The 25679-nt window shown below is 43.1% G+C and overlaps 1 protein-coding gene across 2 annotated transcripts in view; it reads left to right on the forward strand.

The window, feature by feature from the left end:
* Window positions 1–21298: 21298 nt before the first annotated feature.
* NRG3 (neuregulin 3) overlaps window positions 21299–25679 on the forward strand; it is a 1067906-nt gene continuing 1063525 nt past the window's right edge. Inside the window, exon 1 of one of the 2 annotated variants that reach the window (XM_089683345.1) lies at window positions 21299–22828. In XM_089683345.1, the coding sequence (XP_089539471.1) occupies window positions 22126–22828 (703 nt within the window). In that variant the 5' untranslated portion in view covers window positions 21299–22125. The remainder of the gene's footprint in view (window positions 22829–25679) is intronic. The other variant, XM_089683344.1, reaches the window with a different exon arrangement.

Below are 25679 nucleotides of genomic sequence, written 5' to 3' on the forward strand. Positions count from 1 at the left end.
GGAAAACTTATCAAATATACACTCTAATGGTTGAAACGTCATCTGTCCAATACGGTCACCGCAGGCCAATTGGGCAGAGGATTTAACAAACATAGTAGTGTCTCTTCAAATTCAGAAATTCGTGAATTGAAAGTAAGCGCTTAGAAACAGTTTAACACTTTCAGAAAGAAAGGTTTATTACTAAAAGAGTCAAACAGGTGCAATAAAATATTTACAAAGAAGATGTAACTAAGATATACAGTATATATATATATATTGTGGGAACTCGCTTCAAAGTGGTAGAGCTTTTAAACGCACACAGCTACTCGCTTTCTTTTTTAAGGCCTTTTTTAGCCCACTTTTATTTAAATGAAAGTTCAAAACAGAAGTTTCCCACACAGGGGTATCGATCATCCACAAAACAACGGTTCAGCCACCTGACTTATACTCAGCTTGCTGTCTGTCTCCTGCAGACTTCTTCAAAAACCATGGCTCGTGCATACAGCTGGCCACTAGCACACAGCTAGTCTCTAGCAGCCCCTTGCTGCTTTTGGCTTCCACCTCTCCTAGGTGGAGCCCTCCTATCTGCCGGGGTGGAGCCCAGAACCCTGGTCCTGACTCTCTGAAAAGGCCTGCACACACCTGTGCAATCAGTCTCCTGGCCATTCCCAAAACCTGGTCCCAGGATTGGAGATTTCATCCCTCCCAGATCTCTTTGAAATCTCCAGGCTCCAGATCCCAAAACAGACCTTACAAACAAAGAAGGAAAGTGAAAAGCCACCTTCCTCTGCATCCAACACTTACCCTGGAGCCCCTCAACCTGCTTTGTTGAGAATCCTGGGTGACAGATCGCCCTACTGTCACAATATATATATATATATATATATATATATATATATGTATATATATACAGTCAGGTCCATAAATATTGGGACATCGACACAATTCTAACATTTTTGGCTCTATACACCACCACAATGGATTTGAAATGAAACTAACAAGATGTGCTTTAACTGCAGACTGTCAGCTTTAATTTGAGGGTTTTTACATCCAAATCAGGTGAACGATGTAGGAAATACAACAGTTTGCATATGTGCCTCCCACTTGTTAAGGAACCAAAAGTAATGGGACAATTGGCTTCCCAGCTGTTCCATGGCCAGGTGCGTGTTATTCCCTCATTATCCCAATTACAATGAGCAGATAAAAGGTCCAGAGTTCATTTCAAGTGTGCTATTTGCATTTGGAATCTGTTACTGTCAACTCTCAAGATGAGATCCAAAGAGCTGTCACTATCAGTGAAGCAAGCCATCATTAGGCTGAAAAAACAAAACAAACCCATCAGAGAGATAGCAAAAACATTAGGCGTGGCCAAAACAACTGTTTGGAACATCCTTAAAAAGAAAGAACGCACCGGTGAGCTCAGCAACACCAAAAGACCCGGAAGACGGCGGAAAACAACTGTGGTGGATGACCCAAGAATTCTTTCCCTGGTGAAGAAAACACCCTTCACAACAGTTGGCCAGATCAAGAACACTCTCCAGGAGGTAGGTGTATGTGTGTCAAAGTCAACAATCAAGAGAAGACTTCACCAGAGTGAATACAGAGGGTTCACCACAAGATGTAAACCATTGGTGAGCCTCAAAAACAGGAAGGCCAGATTAGAGTTTGCCAAACGACATCTAAAAAAGCCTTCACAGTTCTGGAACAACATCCTATGGACAGATGAGACCAAGATCAACTTGTACCAGAGTGATGGGAAGAGAAGAGTATGGAGAAGGAAAGGAACTGCTCATGATCCTAAGCATACCACCTCATCAGTGAAGCATGGTGGTGGTAGTGTCATGGCGTGGGCATGTATGGCTGCCACTGGAACTGGTTCTCTTGTATTTATTGATGATGTGACTGCTGACAAAAGCAGCAGGATGAATTCTGAAGTGTTTCGGGCAATATTATCTGCTCATATTCAACCAAATGCTTCAGAACTCATTGGACGCCGCTTCACAGTGCAGATGGACAAGGACCCAAAGCATACTGCAAAAGCAACCAAAGAGTTTTTTAAGGGAAAGAAGTGGAATGTTATGCAATGGCCAAGTCAGTCACCTGACCTGAATCCGATTGAGCATGCATTTCACTTGCTGAAGACAAAACTGAAGGGAAAATGCCCCCAGAACAAGCAGGAACTGAAGACAGTTGCAGTAGAGGCCTGGCAGAGCATCACCAGGGATGAAACCCAGCGTCTGGTGATGTCTATGCATTCCAGACTTCAGGCTGTAATTGACTGCAAAGGATTTGCAACCAAGTATTAAAAAGTGAAAGTTTGATTTATGATTATTATTCTGTCCCATTACTTTTGGTCCCTTATCAAGTGGGAGGCACATATGCAAACTGTTGTAATTCCTACACCGTTCACCTGATTTGGATGTAAATACCCTCAAATTAAAGCTGACAGTCTGCAGTTAAAGTACATCTTGTTCGTTTCATTTCAAATCCATTGTGGTGGTGTATATAGCCAAAAATGTTAGAATTTTGTTGATGTCCCAATATTTATGGACCTGACTGTATATACAAAGAACCGTAGCACAGCAAAGAGATAATAGGAAGGACGTTAAAGGGTTAAGTTACTTGCCATTTAAGCCTTAGCCGTAAGCAGATCCAAGTTGCAGAGCGAAAGGGTCTTTGATCTCCCGCTGTTACGATGGAAAGATAGGAGATGTCTTCAACTTAACTCTTTAGGCCTGCTAGCCTGTGTTTTAAAGTCCCACAGCAAGGGGGGTGGCTCTGAGTACTGACCAATACTCTGTTTAAGGAGAGATCGTCGGGCGGACCCTGCATTAAAACCACATCTTCATAATCCATAATATGAAACATAGGGGACAAACTGACTTGAGGAATGTTCATTTAATTCTGTCACCTAGCTGGTAGGTTTTATGAGGTTACAATCTCTTTCAAGTCCGGGTAAAAACTACCTTATCTCGGTTATGAGGTGAGAGCTTACACATGTTTGTGGACAAGCAGGCTCTGTCTCTATGGGGGGGGGGGGCTTTGTAGCTCTGGGCCCCCTGCTGCTCTACCTGCCATTGACTTTTTTTAACACATACACATCTGTCACTGTGCCTCTCAGGAAGGGAGGGGGAAGGAGAATAAAGGATAAATGAATACTTTTAATAAAAAGGGGGGACTCTGCGTCCATCTCTGATGAGCAAGTTTGCTACAGTTAGGACCCCTCAAGAGTGCAGCTAGCCTCTCCTCAGATCTACCCACTTCCTATAAGGCCTTCCAGAGGGGCTGACCTGCAGAGTATCTCAGCTCTGACTACAATTTGACCCCTCTGGCTGTTGCACCTGAGCTGCTACTCAGCTCCTGTCTAAGCATTAGGATCTAGCTCCCCTAATTAAACTAGGAGGGTGATACACAAGTAAAATGTTTGTGATAAACCAATTATGAAAATCTAACGCATGGATATGGTTTTACAGTACATATGAGAATCCATTGTAAATGTGACTCACTTCATGTTGTTTATAATATAATAATGTTTTTGTAATAAAATGTTCTTGTCTTTGATCTAAAAACAGCTCTGGTGTACAGTTTGTTCATCAGCACCATAAAGTTCTGTTCCTTAAATATTATGATCTTTTGACTGGGGGGGGGGTGTCTACAGATTCTGTCTGGTATCACGGAGGAAGGTGACATGCAGTAAGGGCCTTGGATGCTGGGACTTTTGCTGTTTGCCCCCCCCCCCCTCTCAGGACCTACATAGTCAGCTGCTGGGTGTAAACTAGAGGGGATCACCAGCTTGTGTCCAGAAGAACAACTGTACACTGTCTATATTGCTACAGAAGGACTTTGTTCCATACTTTGTACAGTCTGCTACACAGTTCTACTAAGACAACTCACAGATCCACTTAGAGAAAGCTGTCCTCAATTGTGAATAGTTAAATTCGGAGTATCCCACTATATCCCTTCCCTGTCAAAGTTCTAAAATAAAATAAAAACAACAACTACAATTGGCAGATTTCAGTCTGTGAACGTCCCCAGCAGGGCTGCCGCCTGGACCGCCAGCCCACAATGACAGACCTGCCGCTGAGCAGGGCAGTTGTCATGGCAACATGACATCACATGTGCGCCCCTCCCCTTTCAGCTCACTGTCTCTCCGGCTCCCACTCCCTGCCTGTACACAAGTGTCCAGCAAGGATCCCGGCACAGCTCCTGTCCGCCCTCAAGGTAAGGTGTAGTCTTACAGGGGCACTCTGATGGGCACATTGCCTGTTAAGAGGCACTCTGATGGGCACAACATAGAATGTGCCCATCAGAGTGCTCCTTAACATAACATGTGCCCATCAGAATGCCCTTTAACATAGAATGTGCCCATCGGAATGCCCATTAACATAAAATGTGCCCAGTAGCATGCCCCTTATTTTATATTAAGGGGCACTCTGATGGGCACATTTTATGTTAAGGGGAACTCTGATGAGCACATTTTAAGTTAAGGGACACTCTGACGGGCCCATTTTATGTTAAGGGAGCACAAATTTATTTATTTATTTCAGGTACTTATATAGCGCCATCAAAATGGGCACATACTGTGGAAAGGGGCACTCTGATGGGCACATGTAATGGAAATGGGGAATATAATGTAAAGGGGCACTCTGATGGGAAAATATGATAGAAATGGGTACTTTGAGTGTAAGGGTGCACTCTGATGGGAATACTTGATGTAGGATGGCAATGTGATGGGGATACCTGATGTTAAGGGGCACACCTGATCTGATGGGAATACATGATGTAAAGTTGCATTCTGATGGCGACACCTAATGTAAGCTGCACACTGATGGGCACACCCTATTTGGACCTCAGCCAGAAGAAAATTTTGGTGACTGGACTTCCTTGAATTTTAATTCAATAACCCTACCAGGCTTAGACTGATCATTGGAATAATGACAGAAGTTGTGTACAGCTGGTTATAGGAAATACTGTGTACTTGGCTGCGGGTGAAGATTTGGGGAAAAGCCTGGGCAATATATCAATGACTCCTTCGAGGATAGTGCTATAAAAGCTTCATTAAATAAAAAATGACTTGGCAAAAGAGACAAAAAGTAGTCATTTTTTTACAGCACAGAAAAGGCATTCATTCTCCTAGGAAACCAGCAAGAAAATGAAACATCAGCAGTTGGAGTTATACTACATGTTTTGTTTTTTTGGTTGCCAGTATCAGATGCCCTGGTAAGCAATGTAACTTATACATCTCAGAATTGCTTCTGAACCAGTGTTCTTTTACCCTTTGCTGCCACCAACATATAACACATGTTGACAGCAGTGGTGGTGGTGGGGGTTGGCTTACACACATGGCCAGGAGTGCATTTAAGTCTGACAAATAGTGATGAGATCCAGATCCAGTCTGAACTTTAGCTGTTCAGGTGTTCAGAAGAAAACTTGAACAATTACCTCTTTGTTGTGATCTGAATGTTATGTCCGATAGTTGTATTACTACAACTATGACAACTTCCCGCTCTCAGTTGTTGATAAAGATGCCCACCGGTGCAGACACTGCCAAGTTCTTAACAACCTGTGTTGTTACTGGCCCTGTTTACTAACATGGCATGGAATCCCTGCCCACATAAGCAAAGAGGCAGAATCCCAGTGACATCACTGACCATATATGGTCATGTCCACATGTGGTCAGTGACATCACCCGGAGACCCTGCCTCTTTGTACATAACAGCTGGGTTTTCCATATGAATGTGTCACGGCAGCAGCGTTTTTTTTCTTTTTCTTTTTAACAAAAGACTTGTCAAATGTGTTCGTGTCTTTATTTCTAAGGTTACTACTTTTTTTGTGAATGAGTAGTGATACTATGTACATCATACTCATTCACATGGGGATTGGTATCTGGGTGCCCACTTATTTTTAAAAAGGGCTTCCAGATTCCCATAAGAACTTTGCCCACAGACCCCCACAACCACCACGCAAGGGTTGTGGGGAAGCGCCCCCACCCCCCATGTTAAGGGATTTGGCCTGGTATGATTCACTAGGTCACACTCATCGACTTTGGCTGGCCATAGACGGGCCGTTTATCGGCCAAATTGTCGGGCGATAAATTAAAAATTGGTTATTGCTGCCATGGATGCTGCCACCAATGATTTAGAAAAACAGACCTTTTTTCGTAGATTTTCCAGCATGACCGATAAAAAGAAACAAGAAGATCCGCAAAAAACAGCCGACGGCATTGCCCCACTAACAGTGTGAATATCGGACGATTTTTCGGTCGGACGCAAATTCGGCCGATAAACAACCCGTCTATGGCCTGCATTAGTGCTGGTTTCAATTGCTTATGTCACACAATATACAGTAAAGGTTTAGGAAATTTAAGTAATACATGCACTAAAGTTGATTTAAGGGCATATAAATGCAATATTTACCCAATATTTTGTAAAATATAAAATATGAGGTTATTCTGAGCAAAGAGATACTCACCATGTCAAGTCGTAAAGTTGCCTGCGCCAATGGAACAACAAACTTCAGTATCCTGTATTTTCGATAGGCAATGCTTTAAAAGCCCTACAGGTCATTGTTTTGCAGCTAAGTGTATATAATGGTTCTAGAATTAGATCACTTCTGCAAAATGTGGTGATATGTAATGTGTAGCACAATCATTGTGTTTGTTCATTCTGTAGGTGCCACCAAAGCGTCCATTTATGTTTACACATGCAGTATATGGGGATGAACACAAACATTTTTTTGGGGGGGGCCTAAGTGCTTGGGTGTACCTTAATTTGTACCCTAGTTTTACTTTTTTTTTTTTTTAATTAAACTTTCTTTCATCACATAGGGGACAAAATATCCGTTATGTAATGCATTTTTTGTGAAAGGTTCTCTTTAATGAGACATAAAGGGTCTAAAAGACTATCACCCAATCACTTCCATCGACCTCCAGTAGTGTGCCCCTTTCCTTCCTGTGCAATTCCTCTGCCATGTTTTCTGGGCTCCATTGTCCCACCTGTGAGCTTGGGACAGTGTAGACATAGACATGTGCATGATGTCCCTTCCTGGTTTTCCTGGTTTAACTGTCACTTTTTTCACCAAGAAAGTCTTATTTGTGCTCCATTAGCTTCACTGGAAGGTGGGTGGGATATCAGGGGTTGAAAAGTCCCTTGATTCCTCATTAAAGAAAACTTGCCTAAACAATATACTATCACACAGGGGACCAAAACTCATCACAAAAGTTAAAAAAAAATTAAAAAATGCTACACCCAATCACTTAACCCCCTTTCTCAAAAAAGTTGAGCAATGTTTACTCCCCATGTACATGCACATACAAATAGTTAACAAATGAGTTGAGGGCATCTAGGTTCAAAAGCAACATTTTTGCTAAACTGCACATACTGACATGAGAACAATAATTCTAGGGCCATTATTCATGATTATGGCTCCATTTACATACAGTCGTTTTAAATAGCCAGCAGAATCACCACGATTCTGCCCGCTATTTGAAAATGTGCTTTTAAAATGTGAAAACGCGCTGGTAAAATGTGAAATCGTGTATGAGTGCGTTCAATTGCCATTAGCTTCAATGGCACCTGAAAACAAGTGGCATTTTTGTCACAATTGCCATGCGTTTTTTCACACGACAAACACGCCGCGGGTGAGCAAACAAAATTGCGTGAAATCGTGAACTTCTTTTGCGCAATTTTGGCATGCTTGTTTGGCAAAAATTGTGTGGCAATTGCGGCAAAAATGCCTCCCATTTTTGGGTGCCATTGAAACTATACGCTGATGCGGGATTTCACGTTAACAGCGAGTTTTCAAATAACGGGCAGAATTGTGGTGATTCCTCCCATGATTTAAAAGCCTGTTTGTGAATGGATCCTCACTGTAAAAGGATGACCTGTAAGGTTTGACAAATTTTGGTACTCAAAGTTTTTCATTATTTCATGCGTTTACACAATTTTAAGACTTGGTATCTTTTGATTCAACATAACCTAATTTTTATATTTTACCATATTTGAGAAATATCTTGCACGTATGTGCCGTAAAATTAACGTAGTCGCCCTAGCAGTCTAAATATGTCCATATTTCTGTACTCAAAGCGGTACATTTTTTTGCATGGAAATATGTATTTTTTTTTATTGTAGGCCTGTAATTTTTAGGAATAACTCACTGAAATCTGTCCGAACAAGAGTCTAGTAAACATCCCGGGTATGATAAAATTTGAAACACGAAATCATAAATTATAATCTAATAAATAATCATAAAAAATAATAATATAATAATACATTTAATTCAATAATATAATCAAACCAAAAACACTGAAATTTGAAATATAGCACCAAGTTCGCACATCACTGAGCAAAGTCGCAAAATCATTTTCAGTGTCTGATAACGAATTTCCCCACAAATCATTATCACTCAATTCTGCAAGTAGTTCTAATTTACTATCGCTGTTCTCTAGCTGGTCTAAAACCGATTTTGACCTAAAGGGACGCTTTTTGGACGCCATGGACATTTTTCAGTTTCCAGGCAGAAAGAACAGTAAAAATGCAGGCAGGGCACAGGACAAAGCACTAGGGACAAAATATATGTGAAATAGGTTGACACAGTAATGTTTTACTATGTGATTTTAGTGTATTTAGTGAATGTCACTTTTTGACATTTTTAAATTTCCCGTCGGTTACGTCCCCGTACGTCCTGACGTTACAGAGAATGGAACCCAGAAGACGGATGCTGGCATCGGACAGAAGAGATGGCCGGGGACGCTGCAGGAGGGACATCGCAGGAGCGCAGGACAAGGTATGTGCAGAAGGGATCCCGGAGCAACGCTGCAGGGTATTTACTGAGTGTAGCTCAGGGTTACCGCTTGTGGTGCTGAAACTTTACCCCGAGCTACACTCGGAAATACCTCCAGGGAGGTTAAAGTGGACCAAAAAAACAAACATACTATTTAATTCATTGTTAATATTCAAAGCAAACTCAGAATTCCATCCATGTCTCCATGCTTTATTTTGCTGAGAAATCATTTTGAAAAACACTCCCATGGCCATGGCCATCTTGATTAAGGGCAGCTGATTAATGTAGTGTTTACTTCCTAGAATCCATGTGCCCTTTGCTCAGGCATAAGCTGAGCTGAGAACCTTCCCTCCCCGCCTGGAGTCTCCTGGGATGTATGACATAATTTTCCTAGGCATGGAAACTAGGAAGTAACTGAAGAAATGTAAAAAAAAAAAAAAAAAATTTAAAACAAGTAAATATGATTTACTTTTCTATCCATTTACTAATGTTAGCAGCATAAGGATTAAAAATAGTCATTGTTGACTGAGAACAAGAAGTGAACTGAGAAGTTCTGTTTTAAGTGTATTTTTCACTAAAATATTGCTCTTTATAAACTGATGTATTAATATCAAGTAACACGACAGTTTTAAACCATCAACATTTTATTTTCCAGGGTCTCTGCTTTCAAAAAATCTCTCATGCTAAACAGGAAGGCAGAAAATGTAAAACTAGCTCTGGCAGTGGAAGGGTTATTGAATGAAAATGAAGAAAACTGTCTTTGGGATATGGTTCTTTTAGATGGTATACAGATTACAGGATAAAGGAATGGATGGTATTTGTCCATTGGTATTTATCACTACTTCAAGCCGAACTCCATTTATTCTCCTTGAAATTGCTAACTCTGATGTCACTGCACACTGTGAGCTTCTCACAGTGTGGATTAGTAATCTGCAGCAAGTCTGATAGAGCCTGCCAAATTTCCTGGACATCCTGCATCATCTAGCCCTTTCCTTCCCAACATTATAGTCCCTTGCATGCTCCCTTTATTCATATGATTTCAATTCTTTTATAATTAAAGGGCTTAAAATCACAGGCAGACATGACCTAGGTCAGTTAATATTTTTAACTTCGTTAATATTACTCCTCTTAAACACCAGCACACTGTCTGCAGCACAGCTGAATGGGCAGCACAAAAAAAGAGGCACTTCCGCCTGGCAGTACTATGGTTGATATGTTGGTTTGAATCCCAACCATAACAACACCTGCCTGGAGTTTGCATGTTCTCCCTGTGCCTGCGTTGGTTTCCTCCAGGTACTCTGATTTCCTCCCACACTCCAAAGACATGCTGATAGGTGAATTGGCTCTTGTCTAAATTGGCCCTAGTATGTGTATGTATGAATGTGAGTTAGGGACTTTAGACTGTACGCCCCTTGAGGGTTAGGGACTGATGTGAATGTACAATACATATGTAAAGCGCTGCGTAAATTGACAGTGCTATATAAGTACCTGAAATAAATAAATAAATGAGAGAAATAATGAGGCAGGGTGCTGTGATGTTTTCAGGATGCTATGTATAGCACCTTGCCAGCCAGGGGCAGTGCTAGACTGTTTTGTACCTTAGGCAAGACCAGCTACTTGCGCCCCCCCCCCCAAAAAAAATAAATAAATAAAACCGGAAAATATTAAATCAACAAAACATGAAACTGATACATTTCTTTTAATTTGCAAAAATACATTAAAGTGCCATAAGATGCCACCAACACCAATAATAAAGACAAAATATATAAACCAAATATAAATTAACTGTATTAACCAATCAAACAGAGAAGCAAAGACAGAGTTACAAAATTCCAGTGGTTAGCAGCCGCCAGCCAGGTTTCAGTAAGGGACCGAGTCTGAGAGGAACACTGGAAGGAGCAGCAGCTCAGCTGCTACACTGGCCCGAGACACCCAGTATCTTCCTCTGTCCTTTCCTCCCCCTTCCTCTGCAGTCCCTCCCCTCAGCTGAAGGATTATTCATGATGTGGGGGTGTCCCCCATGATCAATCAGCATCCAATCCCCTAACCATGAGCATTGTCCGCCCCCCTCCTCCTCCATGATCCGCCATCCTCCTAGCTCAGCTCTCCTCTGATGGCTCCTGCCAGGGTGCAGATTCCAGGCTGCGCCTCTCAGTGTGCACAGATGGCCTCCCAGCACTACACCGGGCCCCGATCATTCTACTCACATAGGTTTAACCTTGCAACCAGAGCACACCCCTTGGCTCCAGCTGTGTAGAAGAAGGAGGAGCCAGCGCTGGGCATGCCCCATTTGGTCACTAGCCAGCTCCCTGTTACAGCTGTAGGGTCATGTGTGCCTGTGTGTGTACTGGAGATGTAAGGACAGATCCTCCCTGCTGACCGCCAGGGGTCCTGGGTTAATGGCATCACTTCTCATCCTACTTCACTGCTACATGGAATACTGTCATGTGTGTGCATATATGTACTAAATGGTCATGTGTGTGGACAGGCTGTGAGACAACTGTGCAGAGTAAAGATATCATCATTCCCTGTGTATGAGGAGAGGGGGACGCTGCCGAAAAATTAAGAGTTCATACAAGAGGGCCATAGACCACACAGAGAGAGTGCTGCGCCTAGGAGCCCCTAGTTGGAAGTGCGCCCTAGGCAGCTGCCTAGTTTGTCTAGTAGAAGCATCGGTGCTGTTGACAGCTACTCCCACCAGACATGATCTGCCTGCATTGCGTACAGAACATACAGACCCAGTAATTACATCATTGGGTCTACAGATGTGCAATGAAATTGGAAAGGTTTATTTTAAACATGTCATTAGCCTATTGATGGGGGGGAGGAGGAATAAGGGATGGGAAACTATAAGCAGATAAGCTTTCATTTGAAGGCCAACAATTATGCTGTCAGAGTAATTTCTCTATACGCAGCAACATAGCAGAGAACTTCTAATGGTCATGAGAAATGCAGAGTTTTATATCATTGTTATGGTAAGCTCTGTTCTATTATCACAGCTGGAAAAATGCCATTCCTTTTAATAGAGTATTTCAGAAGTCGAGAGACAAAAGATCACACTTGCAGCAAGCTTCGAAAATTGCTGGACACAATGCAGAATGCTTCACCTGACATTACCCGTAGTTGCAGCATTAGGCTGGCCATACACTGTTCAAAAGGTCCCCTCTCTCCCCCTTAGTCCCCTCTTTTTCATGGCAGTGGGCAGGAGATCCTCTCCCCTGCAGCTGCTGTCATATTTAAAATTAGTTAGGCTGTGCTGGACTCTGAAGAACCTACAAGTCCCATCTTGCATCGTGGCAGGCAGACTTGTAGTTTTCAATGGACTTCGAGGACACTGATGGGTGCCCTCCTAGTCCACAGACACTGCCTCCAGCCTAAGGCTCCATTCACACTTGGTGATTTGGAATTGCAGGCAGGATCAGCTGAGATTCCAAATCGTGTAGTGATCACTGCATAACGTGCAACACACGTTTGGGTGCTATTATCCCTTAATAGCACCCCAAATTCGATTCTGCCACGACTGTTGCACAAGATTGTGCGTTGAACCACACCTTTAAAAATTACGTGAAAATGTGACTCCGTTGAGAATGTCGCATAACGGAATCTCACGGTAATCATGGCAAACCCCACCTTTAACCACTTGCCTATCGGGCACTTCCACCTTCTTCCTGCCCAGGCCAATTTTCAGCTTTCAGTGCTGTTGCACTTGGATGACAAATTGCACAGTCATGCAACACTGTACCCAAACCAAATTTGTATCTTTTTTTTTTAGACAGAGCTTTCTTTTGGTGATGTTTAACCATTAGCCGCCCGGCCAATAGCCGTTTGGCGGCTTGAAAAGCGCTGCAGCTTTCCGGGTACACGCCATTTGGCGTTGTCCCGGACACGCCCCCAAAGCGCGCCCCCAGCGACGCGAATCCGGCCGGTCTCATGTCCGCTGTGTCCCATGGACACAGCGCTTTCACTGATGAGGGTAACAGCCAACACTATTGGCTGTTTACCCTGCGATCGGCTGTGTCCTATCACAGCCGATCAAAAGTAGCAACAAGGAGCTGTCACTTGGCTTCCTCCCGGACACGCCCCCAAAGCACGCCCCCCAGGCGCGCCCCCGGTGGCGCAGCGAGCCGGTATCTTGCCAGCTGTGTCCCATGGACACAGCGCTTTCCCTGATTAGGGTAACAGCCAATACAATTGGCTGTTTACCCTGCGATCGGCTGTGTCCTATCACAGCCGATCAGAAGTATAAACAAAGAGCTGTCACTTGTTGTCACCACTTCTTCTCCTCACACACGGATCCTGTGTGAGGAGAAGAAGGGGAACCGTGAGTTACAGCTCAGTACAGTGCAGCACATTATAGATTGCCAGAGTGTACCTGTCAGTGTACCTGTCAGCCCATCACAGTGTACCTGTCAGCCCACCTGTCAGCCCATCACAGTGTACCTGTCAGCCCATCACGGTGTACCTGTCAGCCCATCAGGGTGTACCTGTCAGCGCATCACCAGCCCATCACGGTGTACCTGTCAGCCCATCAGAGTGTACCTGTCAGCGCATCACCAGCCCATCACGGTGTACCTGTCAGCCCATCAGAGTGTACCTGTCAGCCCATCAGAGTGTACCTGTCAGCCCATCAGAGTGTACCTGTCAGCCCATCAGAGTGTACCTGTCATCCCATCAGAGTGTACCTGTCAGCACATTACCAGCCCATCACAGTGTACCTGTCAGCGCATCACCAGCCCATCACCGTGTACCTGTCATCAGCCCATCACAGTGTCCCTGTAATCAGTCCATCACCGTGTACCTGTCAGCAGTCCATCACCGTGTACCTGTCAGCAGCCCATCACCGTGTAGCTGTCAGCAGCCCATCACAGTGTACCTGTCAGTGTACCTGTCAGCACATCACCAGCCCATCACCGTGTACCTGTCATCAGCCCATCATAGTGTACCTGTCAGCAGCCCATCACAGTGTACCTGTCATCAGTCCATCACAGTGTAGCTGTCATCAGTTCATCACAGTGTACCTGTCCGCAGCCCATCACCACGTACCTGTCAGCAGCCCATCACCGCGTACCTGTCAGCGCATACAACTGTGCAGCCTGTCAGTGTGCCTGTCATCAGAGTACCCATAAAAGCCACCATCACTGCAGCCCATCAGTAGTTACCCATTACCCATTACAGTTGCCTGACATACTGCCAACATGTCCAAAAAATATTATTCTAGTGAGGAGGCTTTCCAAATCCTGAGCATGACGGACGAGAGCAGCGGGGAGCTCTCACCGTCCGATTCCGATTTTGATTACGAGCCAAGAGAAAGCAGTGGATCGGTGACCGAATCGGAAGTAGTCCCTACAAAAAGAGTAAGACGCTCTGAAGAGCAGGCAACAACGAGCAGCGCCAACATACAAGTGCCATTACACACAAATGGTCAGTCAGAAAATACCAACAGAGCTAGACCCCAGGATGACAGGCCCAGTACCAGCACTGGGATATCACGCCAGACCCCAAGAGTCAGGTCCCAAACTTGCCTCCCAAACCCTTTGTGGCTGCCTTCCAACACAGGATCAGCTACAATCCACCCTTTCACCGCACAACCAGGAGTGCAGATCAACACAGAAAATTTTTCCCCAATTGATTTTTTAAATTTATTTTTCCCTGATAGTTTCCTTCAGTCAATTGTCGATCAAACCAACCTATTTGCCCAACAATTTATTGCAGCCAACCCCAATTCGTGTTATGCCCGTCCATTCGAGTGGAGATCGCTAACACTAGAAGAGCTTAGATTGTTTTTGGGCCTTACGGTCAACATGGGGCTTACAAAAAAAAATGTACTACATTCATATTGGTCCACCCACCCCATCCATCACATTCCCATATTTTCATTCGTAATGTCCAGGTCACGTTATGATATGATAATGCGTTTCCTGCATTTCAGTGATAATTCCCAGTGCCCTCCCCGAGATCAGCCAGGCTTTGACAAACTGTACAAAGTTCGCCCCCTAATTATTTTTTTTTCTAGAATATTTTCTGAAGTTTATGTCCCTGACCAAAACATCTGTGTGGACAAATCTCTTATCCACTTTACTGGCCGGCTGGGAATCAAGCAATACATGCCCAGTAAGAGGGCCAGGTATGGACTTAAGCTCAACAAGCTGTGTGAAAGTGCCACGGGTTATGTGCATGCCTTTCGCATGTATGAAGGCAAAGACTCCCACCTTCAGCCCCCTGGGTGCCCAACCTACATTGGCATAAGTGGCAAAATTGTCTGGGACCTGGCCTTTCCACTCCTCCAAAAGGGGTATCACATCTATCTTGACAATTATTATACAAGCCTGCCCCTTTTCTGCCACCTGTACCTTGAAAAAACAATGGCCTGCGGTACTGTCCGACCAAACAGGAAGGGCTTCCCACAAAGTTTAATTAGAACGACTCTACAAAGAGGGGAATCTGCAAGTGTTAGGAACGAGGAAGTGCTGGCGGTGAAATGGAGGGATAGGAGAGATGTTTATGTCCTGTCCACAATCCATAATGACATCATGGTGGACATTCATAGAAGACGAGGGGAAGTCCAAAAGCCAGAGTGCATCTTCAATTATAATCAATTCATGGGGGGGGTGGATTTAAACGATCGCATGCTGCAGCCATACTTACCAACAAGGAAGACCCTCTACTGGTACAAAAAAGCTGCAATATACATTTTCCACATGGCAATTTATAATTCATATATAATCTATCAAAAATCAACTGAAAGACCTAGCCACCTCTTCAAATACACTGAAGATGCCATCACTGCCCTAATCTATCAGCAAGGATCTCCACCACAAACCATTCGCTCCGATTGTGTCAGCAGACTGCATGAACGCCATTTCCCTGAGAGAATTCCACCATCAGAAACAGGAAGAAGACGTTGAAAAACATGTAAGGTATGCAGCAGAAGGGGAATTAGGAAAGACACCAGTGTTCATTGTCCCCAATGTCCCTCCCAACCAGGCCTATGCTTCGAAGACTGCTTCAAACGTTATCACACTATAATAAGATATTAGTTCCCCATATTTTCAACAGCCTACAACTTCCCCATTTTTGTTATCTGTGCTGATCTTTTGCCTACTGCCATGATTTATCATGCCTCTGCCTTCTACCTTAACTGACCCTGGCCTGTTTACCGACAATGCCTCTGCTTGCCGTCTGAATTGCTTCTACACCACATTTCTGCTTTTCACCAAAACTGACCATGGCTTGTTTATCGACTATGCTTCTGCCTGCCGTCTGGATTATCAACCATGTTTATGCCTTTTTCCTGGACTGACCTTGGCCTGTTAAATCGACAATGTTTTTTGCCTGCTGCTTGGATTGATCTTTTGCCCTGCTACTGCAGTAGTGGGATTCAAGATAACACAGGGGTCTCGCATATTTGAGGGGCTTCAGAATAGATAAAAAACAGTTTTTGGTTTTCTCCGGGTTTTGTTAGTCCCGGAATAGGGTCTGTTGTCCGGAGGCTTCGAAGAGATTGGGTGGGACGAAGCCTCTACCCCTGTGCCCCAGTCCTACCTGATCAAGGCCCTAAGCCTGATGTTCCTGTCTGTTGCCTGGACCAATACTTTGGCTGTGCTGACCATATCTCCTCTTGCTACCTGTACTGACCCAAAACTTTCGGGCCATGTTCCTGCCTGCTGCCTGTACCAATACTTTACACGGACCAATACAAACCGACACAAGTTAATCATATCTCTGCTTGCTGCCTGTACAGACCTAGGACTTTTTATGGACCATGTTCCTGCCTGTTGTCTAGGACCAATATTTTGGCTGTGCTGACCATATCTCTGCCTGCTGCCTGGACTGACCTAGGACTTTTTATGGACCATGTTTCTTCCTTCTACCTGGATCTCAGCCTGCTGCCTGTTCTGACCCTGGCTTGTTTGTCCACTATATTCCTGCCTTCTGCCTGGTCGAATCCTGTTGCTGTTGCCTGCTTCCTGGTCCAATGCTCTCCTAAAACCATAGGTAATCTTTTGCTTATCCTTTCTTTAGCTGTGAAAAAGTTTCAGATTGTGGTATTGTCATGTTCAGGAGGAGTAGTAAAATGTATTTTCGAGTATAGAAGAAATATCCTATAAATTGACAACTTTGTGTAAAAAAAAAAAAATACTTTTTCATTTTTTTTCCACATTTTCTAAAAATTTGTGGAAAAAAATAACATGTTCAAAAAACTCATTATGCCTGATACATACCTTGGGATGTTTGCTTTCCAAAATGGGGTCATTTTGTGGGTGTTTCTACCATCCTGGTGCTCCAGGGCCTTAAAAACTGTGATAGGGAGTCAGGAAATTAGATGTGTAATTTATGCCCCTTTTATGCTCCTAGAATGCATGGAGGTGCTACTTGGATGTTGGGTCTCTGTATGTGGCCAAGCTGCAGAAAAGTCTCACACATGTGGTATCGCCATACTCAGAAGGAGTAGCAGAATGCATTTTGGGGCATAATTCTTGGTATGTACATGCTGTGTGTTAGAAATATCTTAGAAATTGACAACTTTGTGTGAAAAAAAAAAGTTTTCATTTTTCTTTCCACATTTTCTAAAAACATTTGGAAAAAAATAACCCATTCAAAAGACTCATTATGCCTGATAGAATATACCTTGGGATGTTTTCTTTCCAAAATGGGGTCATTTTGTGGGTATTTCCACTGTCCTGGTGCTCCAGTGCCTTCAAAACTGTGATAGGGAGTCAGGCAATTAGATGTGTAATTTATGCCCCTTTTATGCTCCTAGAATGCATGGAGGTGCTACTTGGATGTTGGGTCTCTGTATGTGGCCAAGCTGCGGAAAAGTCTCACACATGTGGTATCGCCATACTCAGAAGGAGTAGCAGAATGCATTTTGGGGTGCAATTGCAAGTATGTCTATGCCAGGTGTGAGAAATAACTTGTTATTTTGGCAATTATGCGTGAAAAAAAATAAAAATAAATAATTTATTCATTTTCCAAAGAATTGTGGGAAAAAATTACAACTTCAAATAACTCACCATGTCTTTTACTAAATACTTTGGACTGTCTATTTTCCAAAAAGGGGCCTTTTGGGGGCTGTTTGTACTTTCCTAGCATGTTAGGGCCTCAAGAAATGAAATAGGCCATCAGTGCTTCATGTGTGATCAATTTGCAATGATTGGTGCCATAGCTTGTAGACTTTATAACTTTCACACAGACTAAATAATATACACCGATTTGTTTTTTTTTTTACCAAAGGTATGTAGCAGTATAAATTTTTGCCTAAATTTATGAAGAAAAATTACTTATTTGCAAAATTTTATAATAAAAACAAAGAAAATCTTATTTTTTTTCTAAATTTTCGGTCTTTTTTCGTTTATAGTGCAAAAAATAAAGAACTCAGGGGTGATTAATTACCACCAAAAGAAAGCTCTATTTGTGGGAAAAAAATGATAGAAATTTCATATGGGTACAATGTTGCATGACCGTGCAATTGTCATTCAAAGTGCGACAGCACTAAAAGCTGAAAATGGGTCTGGGCAGGAAGCTGTAAAATTGCACGGTATTGAAATGGTTAACCAACTCTGTGTTTTTTATTTTTTTCTAAACAAACTAAAACAGACAAAATTTTGAAAAAAAAAGTTTTTCTTAGTTTATGTTATACAATTTTTGTAAATAAGTAATTTTTCTCCTTCTCTGATGTGCGCTAATGATTCAGCACTGATGGAAACTGATGGGCTGCACTGATAGCCAGAACTGATGGGTACTAACAGGCATCACTGATGAGCATTGAAAGGCAGCACTGATAGGCAGGTGTGACTGTCACTGATAGGTAGCACTGATGGGCACAGATAGACTGCACTGATGAGGAGTCACTGATAGACACCACTGATGGGCACAGTTAGACTGCACTGATGAAGAGGCTCTGATAGGTGGCACTGATGAGCATTGAATGGTATCACTAATGGGTAGTGAAAGGCAGCTCTAATGGCCACTGATATTTGGCATTGATGGGCTCTGATTGGTGGAAATGATGGGCACTGAAATGTAGCACAGATGGGGTTGCACTGATCAGTGCCTTGATTATCAGTGTAGATGACCCATCTGAGGAATGCCACTTACCAGCTTTCCTCTCCTCTTCTCACGCTGACAGCGCGTGAGAACTGCCGATAAGCATAATTTCCTGTTTAGATGTGATCAGCTGTGATTGGACACAGCTGATCACATGGTAGAGCCTACGTCATCGGCTCTATACCATGATTGGTTAACTGCTGTGTCCTAGAGAATCAGAGCACCACCAATAGCCACACCATGAGCCCCCAGGGTACCTAGAGTGGGAGGACATCATATGATGTCCTCCCAGAACAAGAGCGCCCCGCCCATCCATCATTTCCCTATACGGCGAGTGGGAGGTGGTGAAGCTTGTTGCCCGGAAAGGAGCAGGAGCTTCTTTTCCGGTGACAAACATGCATAGGAATGCCCATTCAAGTGAATGGACTGGTCTTTTTGACAAACAAAATTGGGTGCAAATTGCTTATCTCCATTCACATATCGGCATTTTAAAATGCAGGCACAATCACCGCGATTCTGCCCCCGATTCAAAACGCGCCAGTAAAGTGTGCAATCACGCATCAGCATGTTTAGGTACCTAAAAAGACGGGGCAATTCTGCCATGATTGTCGCATGATTTTTCACGCGACAATTGCATTGCAATTGAGCAAACAAAATTGCGCGACGCGTGTCGCCCACAAGAAGTTCCTGAAAAATCATGCGGCGATTGTGGCAGAATGGGTCTGTGTTTTTAATTGCCATTGAAACGAATGGCTCCTAGACATGCAGATGCGTGATTTCACATTTACATAACAGCGCATTTTGAAATTGCAAGCAGAATTGTGGCAATTCAAAACGCCTATATGTAAACAGAGTCTCAAACAAAATGGTGAGCAGGAACACCTGTCCAGGGGCAAACTGGTCATTTGGAAACTCGGGCACTGCCCGAGAGCCTGGGGTCAGTAGGGGGCCCCATGAGATGCCCCTGGTACCTTTTTCATAGGCTTTTTTGAGATTGGGCAAGGACACAAGGGCCCCATAATCCCCTATTGCCTGGGGGCCCCATGAGTTGTCAGTCCGCCACTGCACCTGTCCCTGCTACGTGAAAGTGTGAATGCATTCTAAGGCTAGGTTCACACCAATGCAGGTTAAAGCATTTTTCTGGTGCTGTTTGTGTTTTTTTCACACGCATTTTTGATGCGTTTTGGGGATGTGTTAGCATTGCTAAGAGGAGGTGTATGTAGTTACATAGTAAACGCATCAAAATGCCCCAAAAATGCATGTACATGCATTTTTGATGTGTTTCCATTGAAGCCTACAAAATCAAAAACACAATCTACAGTGGGCAAAAAAGTCCCTGCCCCTTTCCAAAAAACGCAGTGGTTACAAACGCACAGATATGAACATGACCCATAGGAAATCATATTAAATGGACTGTAGTGCATTATTGCAAAACGCATAGGTGTGAACCTAGCCTTAAAACAGAAAGCCCGTTCAGAGGAACAGGCGAGAAAGCTGGAGGAAGAGTCTGCAGGTAAGGGGTGCAGTGCTCTGCAGGCTCATATAAAAAAAAAATCAAATTTTTTTTCCCCCTGCAAAAAAATGCACATTTATTATTATTATTTTTATTTTTTTTTTTATAAAAAGGTACATTTTTCCTTTATAAAGAAAAACGTTGAAGGAAAAATTATTTTAGTGTATGGTCCGCTTTAGAGCGGTGGAGGCATTTGATCTGTACAGACACACGTTCATGCACACACAACTACAGATTGGAAGAACGCTGACATGCTGGAGCAGCTCATCACATTGCGCACCCCCCCCCCCCAGGTCTCTGTGTAACGTGCCTTCTCAGGGTGCAAAAGACCACAGCCATTTATTATATTAGAAGCCATAGGGGGGTCTTCAAACCTGTTAAAAAAAAACCTAGCCTTAAAACAGAAAGCCGTTCAGAGGAACAGGTGAGAAAGCTGGAGGAAGAGTCTGCAGCTAAGGGGTGCAATGCTCTGCAGGCTCATATAATAAAAAAAAAAGAATCAAATTTTTTTTTCCCCTGCAAAAAAATGCACATTTATTATTATTATTTTTATTATTTTTTTTATTTTTTTTAAAAAGGTTATTTTTTCCTTAAAAAAGAAAAACGCCAAAGGAAATTCTTTTAGTGTATGGTCTGCTTTAGAGCGGTGGAGGCATTTGATCTGTACAGACACACGTTCATGCACACACAACTACAGATTGGAAGAACGTTGACATGCTGGAGCAGCTCATCACATTGCACCCCCTCCCCAGGTCTCTGTGTAACGTGTCTTCTCAGGGTGCAAAAGACCACAGCCATTTATTATATTAGAAGCCATAGGAGGGTCTTCAAACCTGTTAAAAAAAAAAAAATTGCCAGACTATTCCTGAGGGATTTTCCTGGATCATTTATTTATCTTGTACGCATTAAGAAACTACCATTAGGCATTAGGGGGAGGTGCCTTTTTTTTCATTTTCTTTTTTTTTTTCTTTCCGAAGCCAGTCTGCCTTTTGCTGTGCTAGAAGCATATCCAATTGATGCTGCAAAGGCTCCCAAAGCCTCTTCCTAGCCAATTCATTTTTGTTTCTTGCTTTTCAAGCCCAGCCTAAATGGATGGCTATGTGCATGCATATGTTCATGCATACATCCTGGGCGTCGGAAGCTGTTTTTTTTCCCTGTATGGCTTATTTTGTGTTCTGTTAAATGCTTCTGCTGGTGTCTATACTGCTACTGCTGCTGGCTTGCACGGCTCAGACTCTCCTTAGCTCTAGCTTCGGATTGGTCTCTCTCTTAAAGTGCTGGCCAAGGGTTGGTTGCAGGGACTGCTGAATAACAGGTGCATTTTGCTGCTCTGTCGCCTTTGAAAGAAACAGCCGAAGAACGCTGGTGCATCTGTTCTATAGCTGAGAGAGGAGCGGAGGAAAGAGAAAAAGGCAGCTCTTGTGTACAGGAATGTGCCTAATCGAATAGACAAAAAGGGGGGGGACACACGGATGCTTGGAAAAAAAAGGAAAAAAAAAGAAGGCTGGTGTATCTGCACAGGAGGCAGGCGAGAGAGGAGAGCAAAGTGAAGAGATGCTCGGATGAATATCACGTTAAACCCTGGATGGATGGCATTTTTCTAGCTGATTCAGCACTCTTTCTGGTTTTTCTTTTTTTTTTTTTTTCGCTCTGTACGAGAATCTAATGGAGGAATGTTTGTTTGTTAATTATCTGTGACATTTGAATGCTGAGATTGATATCCCTTCCTTGTGGGGAGCCTACTTAAGTGCTGATGATCCAGCTTCTCGACGCTCATGTATTTTGGGGGGTGAAAGGAATATAGGATGAGTGAAGGGGCTGCCTCCACCTCACCACCTGTACGTCCAGCAGCTGCTGAAGAGGCTGCAGGTGGAAACACTACGGAAGAAGAGGATGGGGCACCAAACCCTCGGGAGGTGCGGTGTAGTGACTGCATTGTGTGGAACAGGCAGCAGACGTGGCTATGTGTAGTGCCTCTCTTAATTGGATTCATTGGCTTGGGTCTGAGTCTTATGCTTTTAAAGTGGATCGTAGTGGGTTCTGTCAAGGATTATGTCCCTCCCGATTTAATGGATTCCAAGGGTATCGGCCAGGACCCAATTTTCCTTTCCAAACCGAGCTCTTTTCCAAAAAGTATGGAGACTACAACCACCACCACCACCACCAGGACTCCCAATCAAATTAGCACCCGTTTGACCACCACCACCCGGGCTCCGACTCGTATCCCGGGAAGCAGAGTACCTATCCGGCCAAACCCTAGAACCACAACTGTGCGCCATACGGTTGCCCCTCCTACAATTCTCTCCACCACTGTCCCCCCTAGCACGACCACTTTTGTGTCACGCCCACTTCCAGGGACCCCCAGCACCCAGCCAATGCCCATCTGGCCCACCACGGAATATTCTACCTCTACCTACAAAATTTATCTCCATGTTTCCACCCAGTCTTGGACACAGTCTCGGTTTCAGGAGTCTACCACTCTGGAAACTACCACTATGCCCAAATATCGTAAGTAGAAAACAGCCAATAAAAAAAAAAAAAAAAAAAAAAGTAATGTGCTGCCCCTTTCATACTAGCTTGGGTGTGGAAAGGGCTGAGGAATATGCAGAAGCTTTCATGTAAAAGAGCGGAATGTATCAATGCTCCTGGGAAAGAGTTTTAACTCTCGTACTGCTGGTGTGCATCTGCCATCTCCACATGGCAGCACGTTGCAGGTGTCTAAAGCCACTGATGGGTTAACTTTTTCATTTTAGGTTACAGTGAAACCACTGCACTGTCACTGCAGATCTGCCTAAATGTGTTTCCTTAAGTTTCCATTTGTCAAAAATTGAACATGAATACTTACTATATTAGTGATGCATGTTGGACTCTGCAGCAAGCCTAAAAAAATCTCAGTACCTGGGGAGGTGTAAAATCTCTGCAATGAGAAAAAATAGCAGTGATCGGATAATATTGACATGGTAATGAAGCCTGAATGCAGACAGTATCTTGTTTTTTTTCCAATCATATACGCGATTCAGGTCGCTAATAAACTCTCAGCTATGTTATGTAGGTGGAGTTGTCATTATGCTTGAATTTATGGTTGTATGTTCTAAACACACTTATGTATCAGCATCTCTGGAAAACGCTAGCACAAGATTGCCTGGATAGCTGGAATTATTGCTACTTTTCTTGCCATCCTGTGATTGATGAGAAAAAAAAAAAGAGGATGGCTGGGAGAACACGGGAAGGTTACATGTTCATCTATATACAGATATGCTTTCTGGTATAGCCACTGATTCAGATCTGGTTTTCTAGGGTGATGTTTAATGGCTTTTTTGGTGTTCACAATATTAGCATCCTGTATGGAAGATGCTTGTACTGAGAAATGGTTGTAACCTTTCACATGAGAACCCTGCAACCTATGAAGGTTATTTGGGACAAGGACAATGAAGAAATCCCGATAACCCCAGCAGTCCTCGGAATAAGTAAAAAATAGGATTTCTGGTGTCATTATTTTTTTTTTTTTTTAAAGGGATTTCAGAAATTCTCTGCATGCCTCCTAGATGTGTATGACAGTGAAAGCTATTGAATATCATTTCATGAAAGGGTAATCCCAGCTGTGTCTCTTGGATGATAATCTGTGATTATTTTGCTAGAGGATCCTGTAATGACATTTATTCATTTAAATGTTTTTTTTATTCTTTTTTGTTTATTTTTCCTTGATTAAATCCATTTGTTCGCAAGCCTCAGGATACATAAACCCATCTGCAGAGAAAATGATACTGAACTGACATGGAAAAATGGAAAATTGGGAAAAGCTGTTCGTAAATCAACACGGCAAACAAGGCAATAACTCTACGGTGGTGGCCAGGAGAGGCATTTTCAGAGGACTTATATGCAGGGAGGGTTGGTGTGGGGGATGGTTGTTGCAACCATTGAGATAATCAGTTAATGACAGATAAACTGCAGTGTATCTATCTTGGTATCTGTGTTGTGTGAGTTACATCTGTCTTTCATGTCTGTGGCATTTGGCTGGGTAGGATTTCATTTCGCTTGATTTCTGCCCCAGGGGTGTGTGGATCATCTCAGTCTGATGCAGGCCACACTTCTAGGAAATGGGTCAGTCAGCGTTCTAGTTAACTGTGTATAACACATTAGAACACCGCGTTGTGCTTCTCCAGTCATTAAGACGTGTGAACAGCGTACAAATTTTCATTCTGTGCAGGTCGTTCTCGTTCTGTGCAAATATTTACCCATCAGGTAATTTGCACAACTTATTTTTTTTTTTTCCTCCATGCTAAAGTATGGAAGAAAAAAACATAATGCATGATTTTAGCTTAATGAGCCGTAGCAGAAGCAGCTGTCTCTTTGCTGATTTTATTTCGCTAAAGCAATTGAAGCCATAATCTTACCACATATTTCTTATTTTTGTGCTATGTCGCACCCTAATTTAGTACCTTATAATGATCGGATGGGAGGACCGTGAATTTCTAAGCTCGGCTTCCTCTGGATCACTGCTGTGTAGAGACCAGACAGAATCATGATTAATAAATAATTAATGGATGGCAACACCCTCTGTTGTGCAAGAAAATAAAATGCAAATGGCAGCAATAAGGGCTCATGGAGCAACTGCAACATACTAACAATCTCATGGTGGTCACTGGGAGCTTTCTGGAGGCAGCAGAGAGTTGTTAACACAAGATGAATTTTAAGAAGTGCAGAGGAGGGCAGACATTGACTTTGGGTAGAACAGGAGTAATCCTGCTAGCCTCAGATGAAACAAAATGCCTTCTCAACATTTGAATGGGGACAGAGCTATTTTTTAACACAGATGGGGTGTTCTGATTCATTTAAGCTTTGTCAGAGGAAGGGTTTCAACACCAGGACACAAGTTAGGCTGCTTTCGCCTAATTGTTAAGTTGCAGCATATGGAGATGTCGATTTTTCCAGGAAAACATCTGTATCCATCCCTTGCTCTAGTGATGCACAATACAATGGATGAAAAGCCTATTGTAAAATTTTGTTTATTCCAGCCACTTTGCTGCTTTTGTTCCAGCTGCTGTTCAAATGCTAGTTATAATGGACCCCCGCCTGTCCAGTGACTACAGATAAAAATGACCGGTGTGCTGCCCTTCACATCATGATAGCCCGTACTCCAGGGACTGTGCTAAGCTGGCAGTGATAGTGCTTATGTATCTCGCTTTTCTGATTGTACATTGTAGGTTCTTTATAGCTGTGCCTCATGACATATGTGATTGAAAATATAAAAAAAGGAGCCCAATGCTTGATGAAAACACAATGCTTTGTATTCAAACCCACCATTTTAAAGTTGTTTTAACAAATGAGTCACTAGAGGTTTATAACACAGGCAGCATCT

Source organism: Staurois parvus, unplaced genomic scaffold (assembly GCF_062004578.1).
Source record: "Staurois parvus isolate SC_StPar_1 unplaced genomic scaffold, SC_StPar_1.0 ptg000306l, whole genome shotgun sequence".
Classification (NCBI taxonomy): Eukaryota; Metazoa; Chordata; class Amphibia; order Anura; family Ranidae; genus Staurois; species Staurois parvus.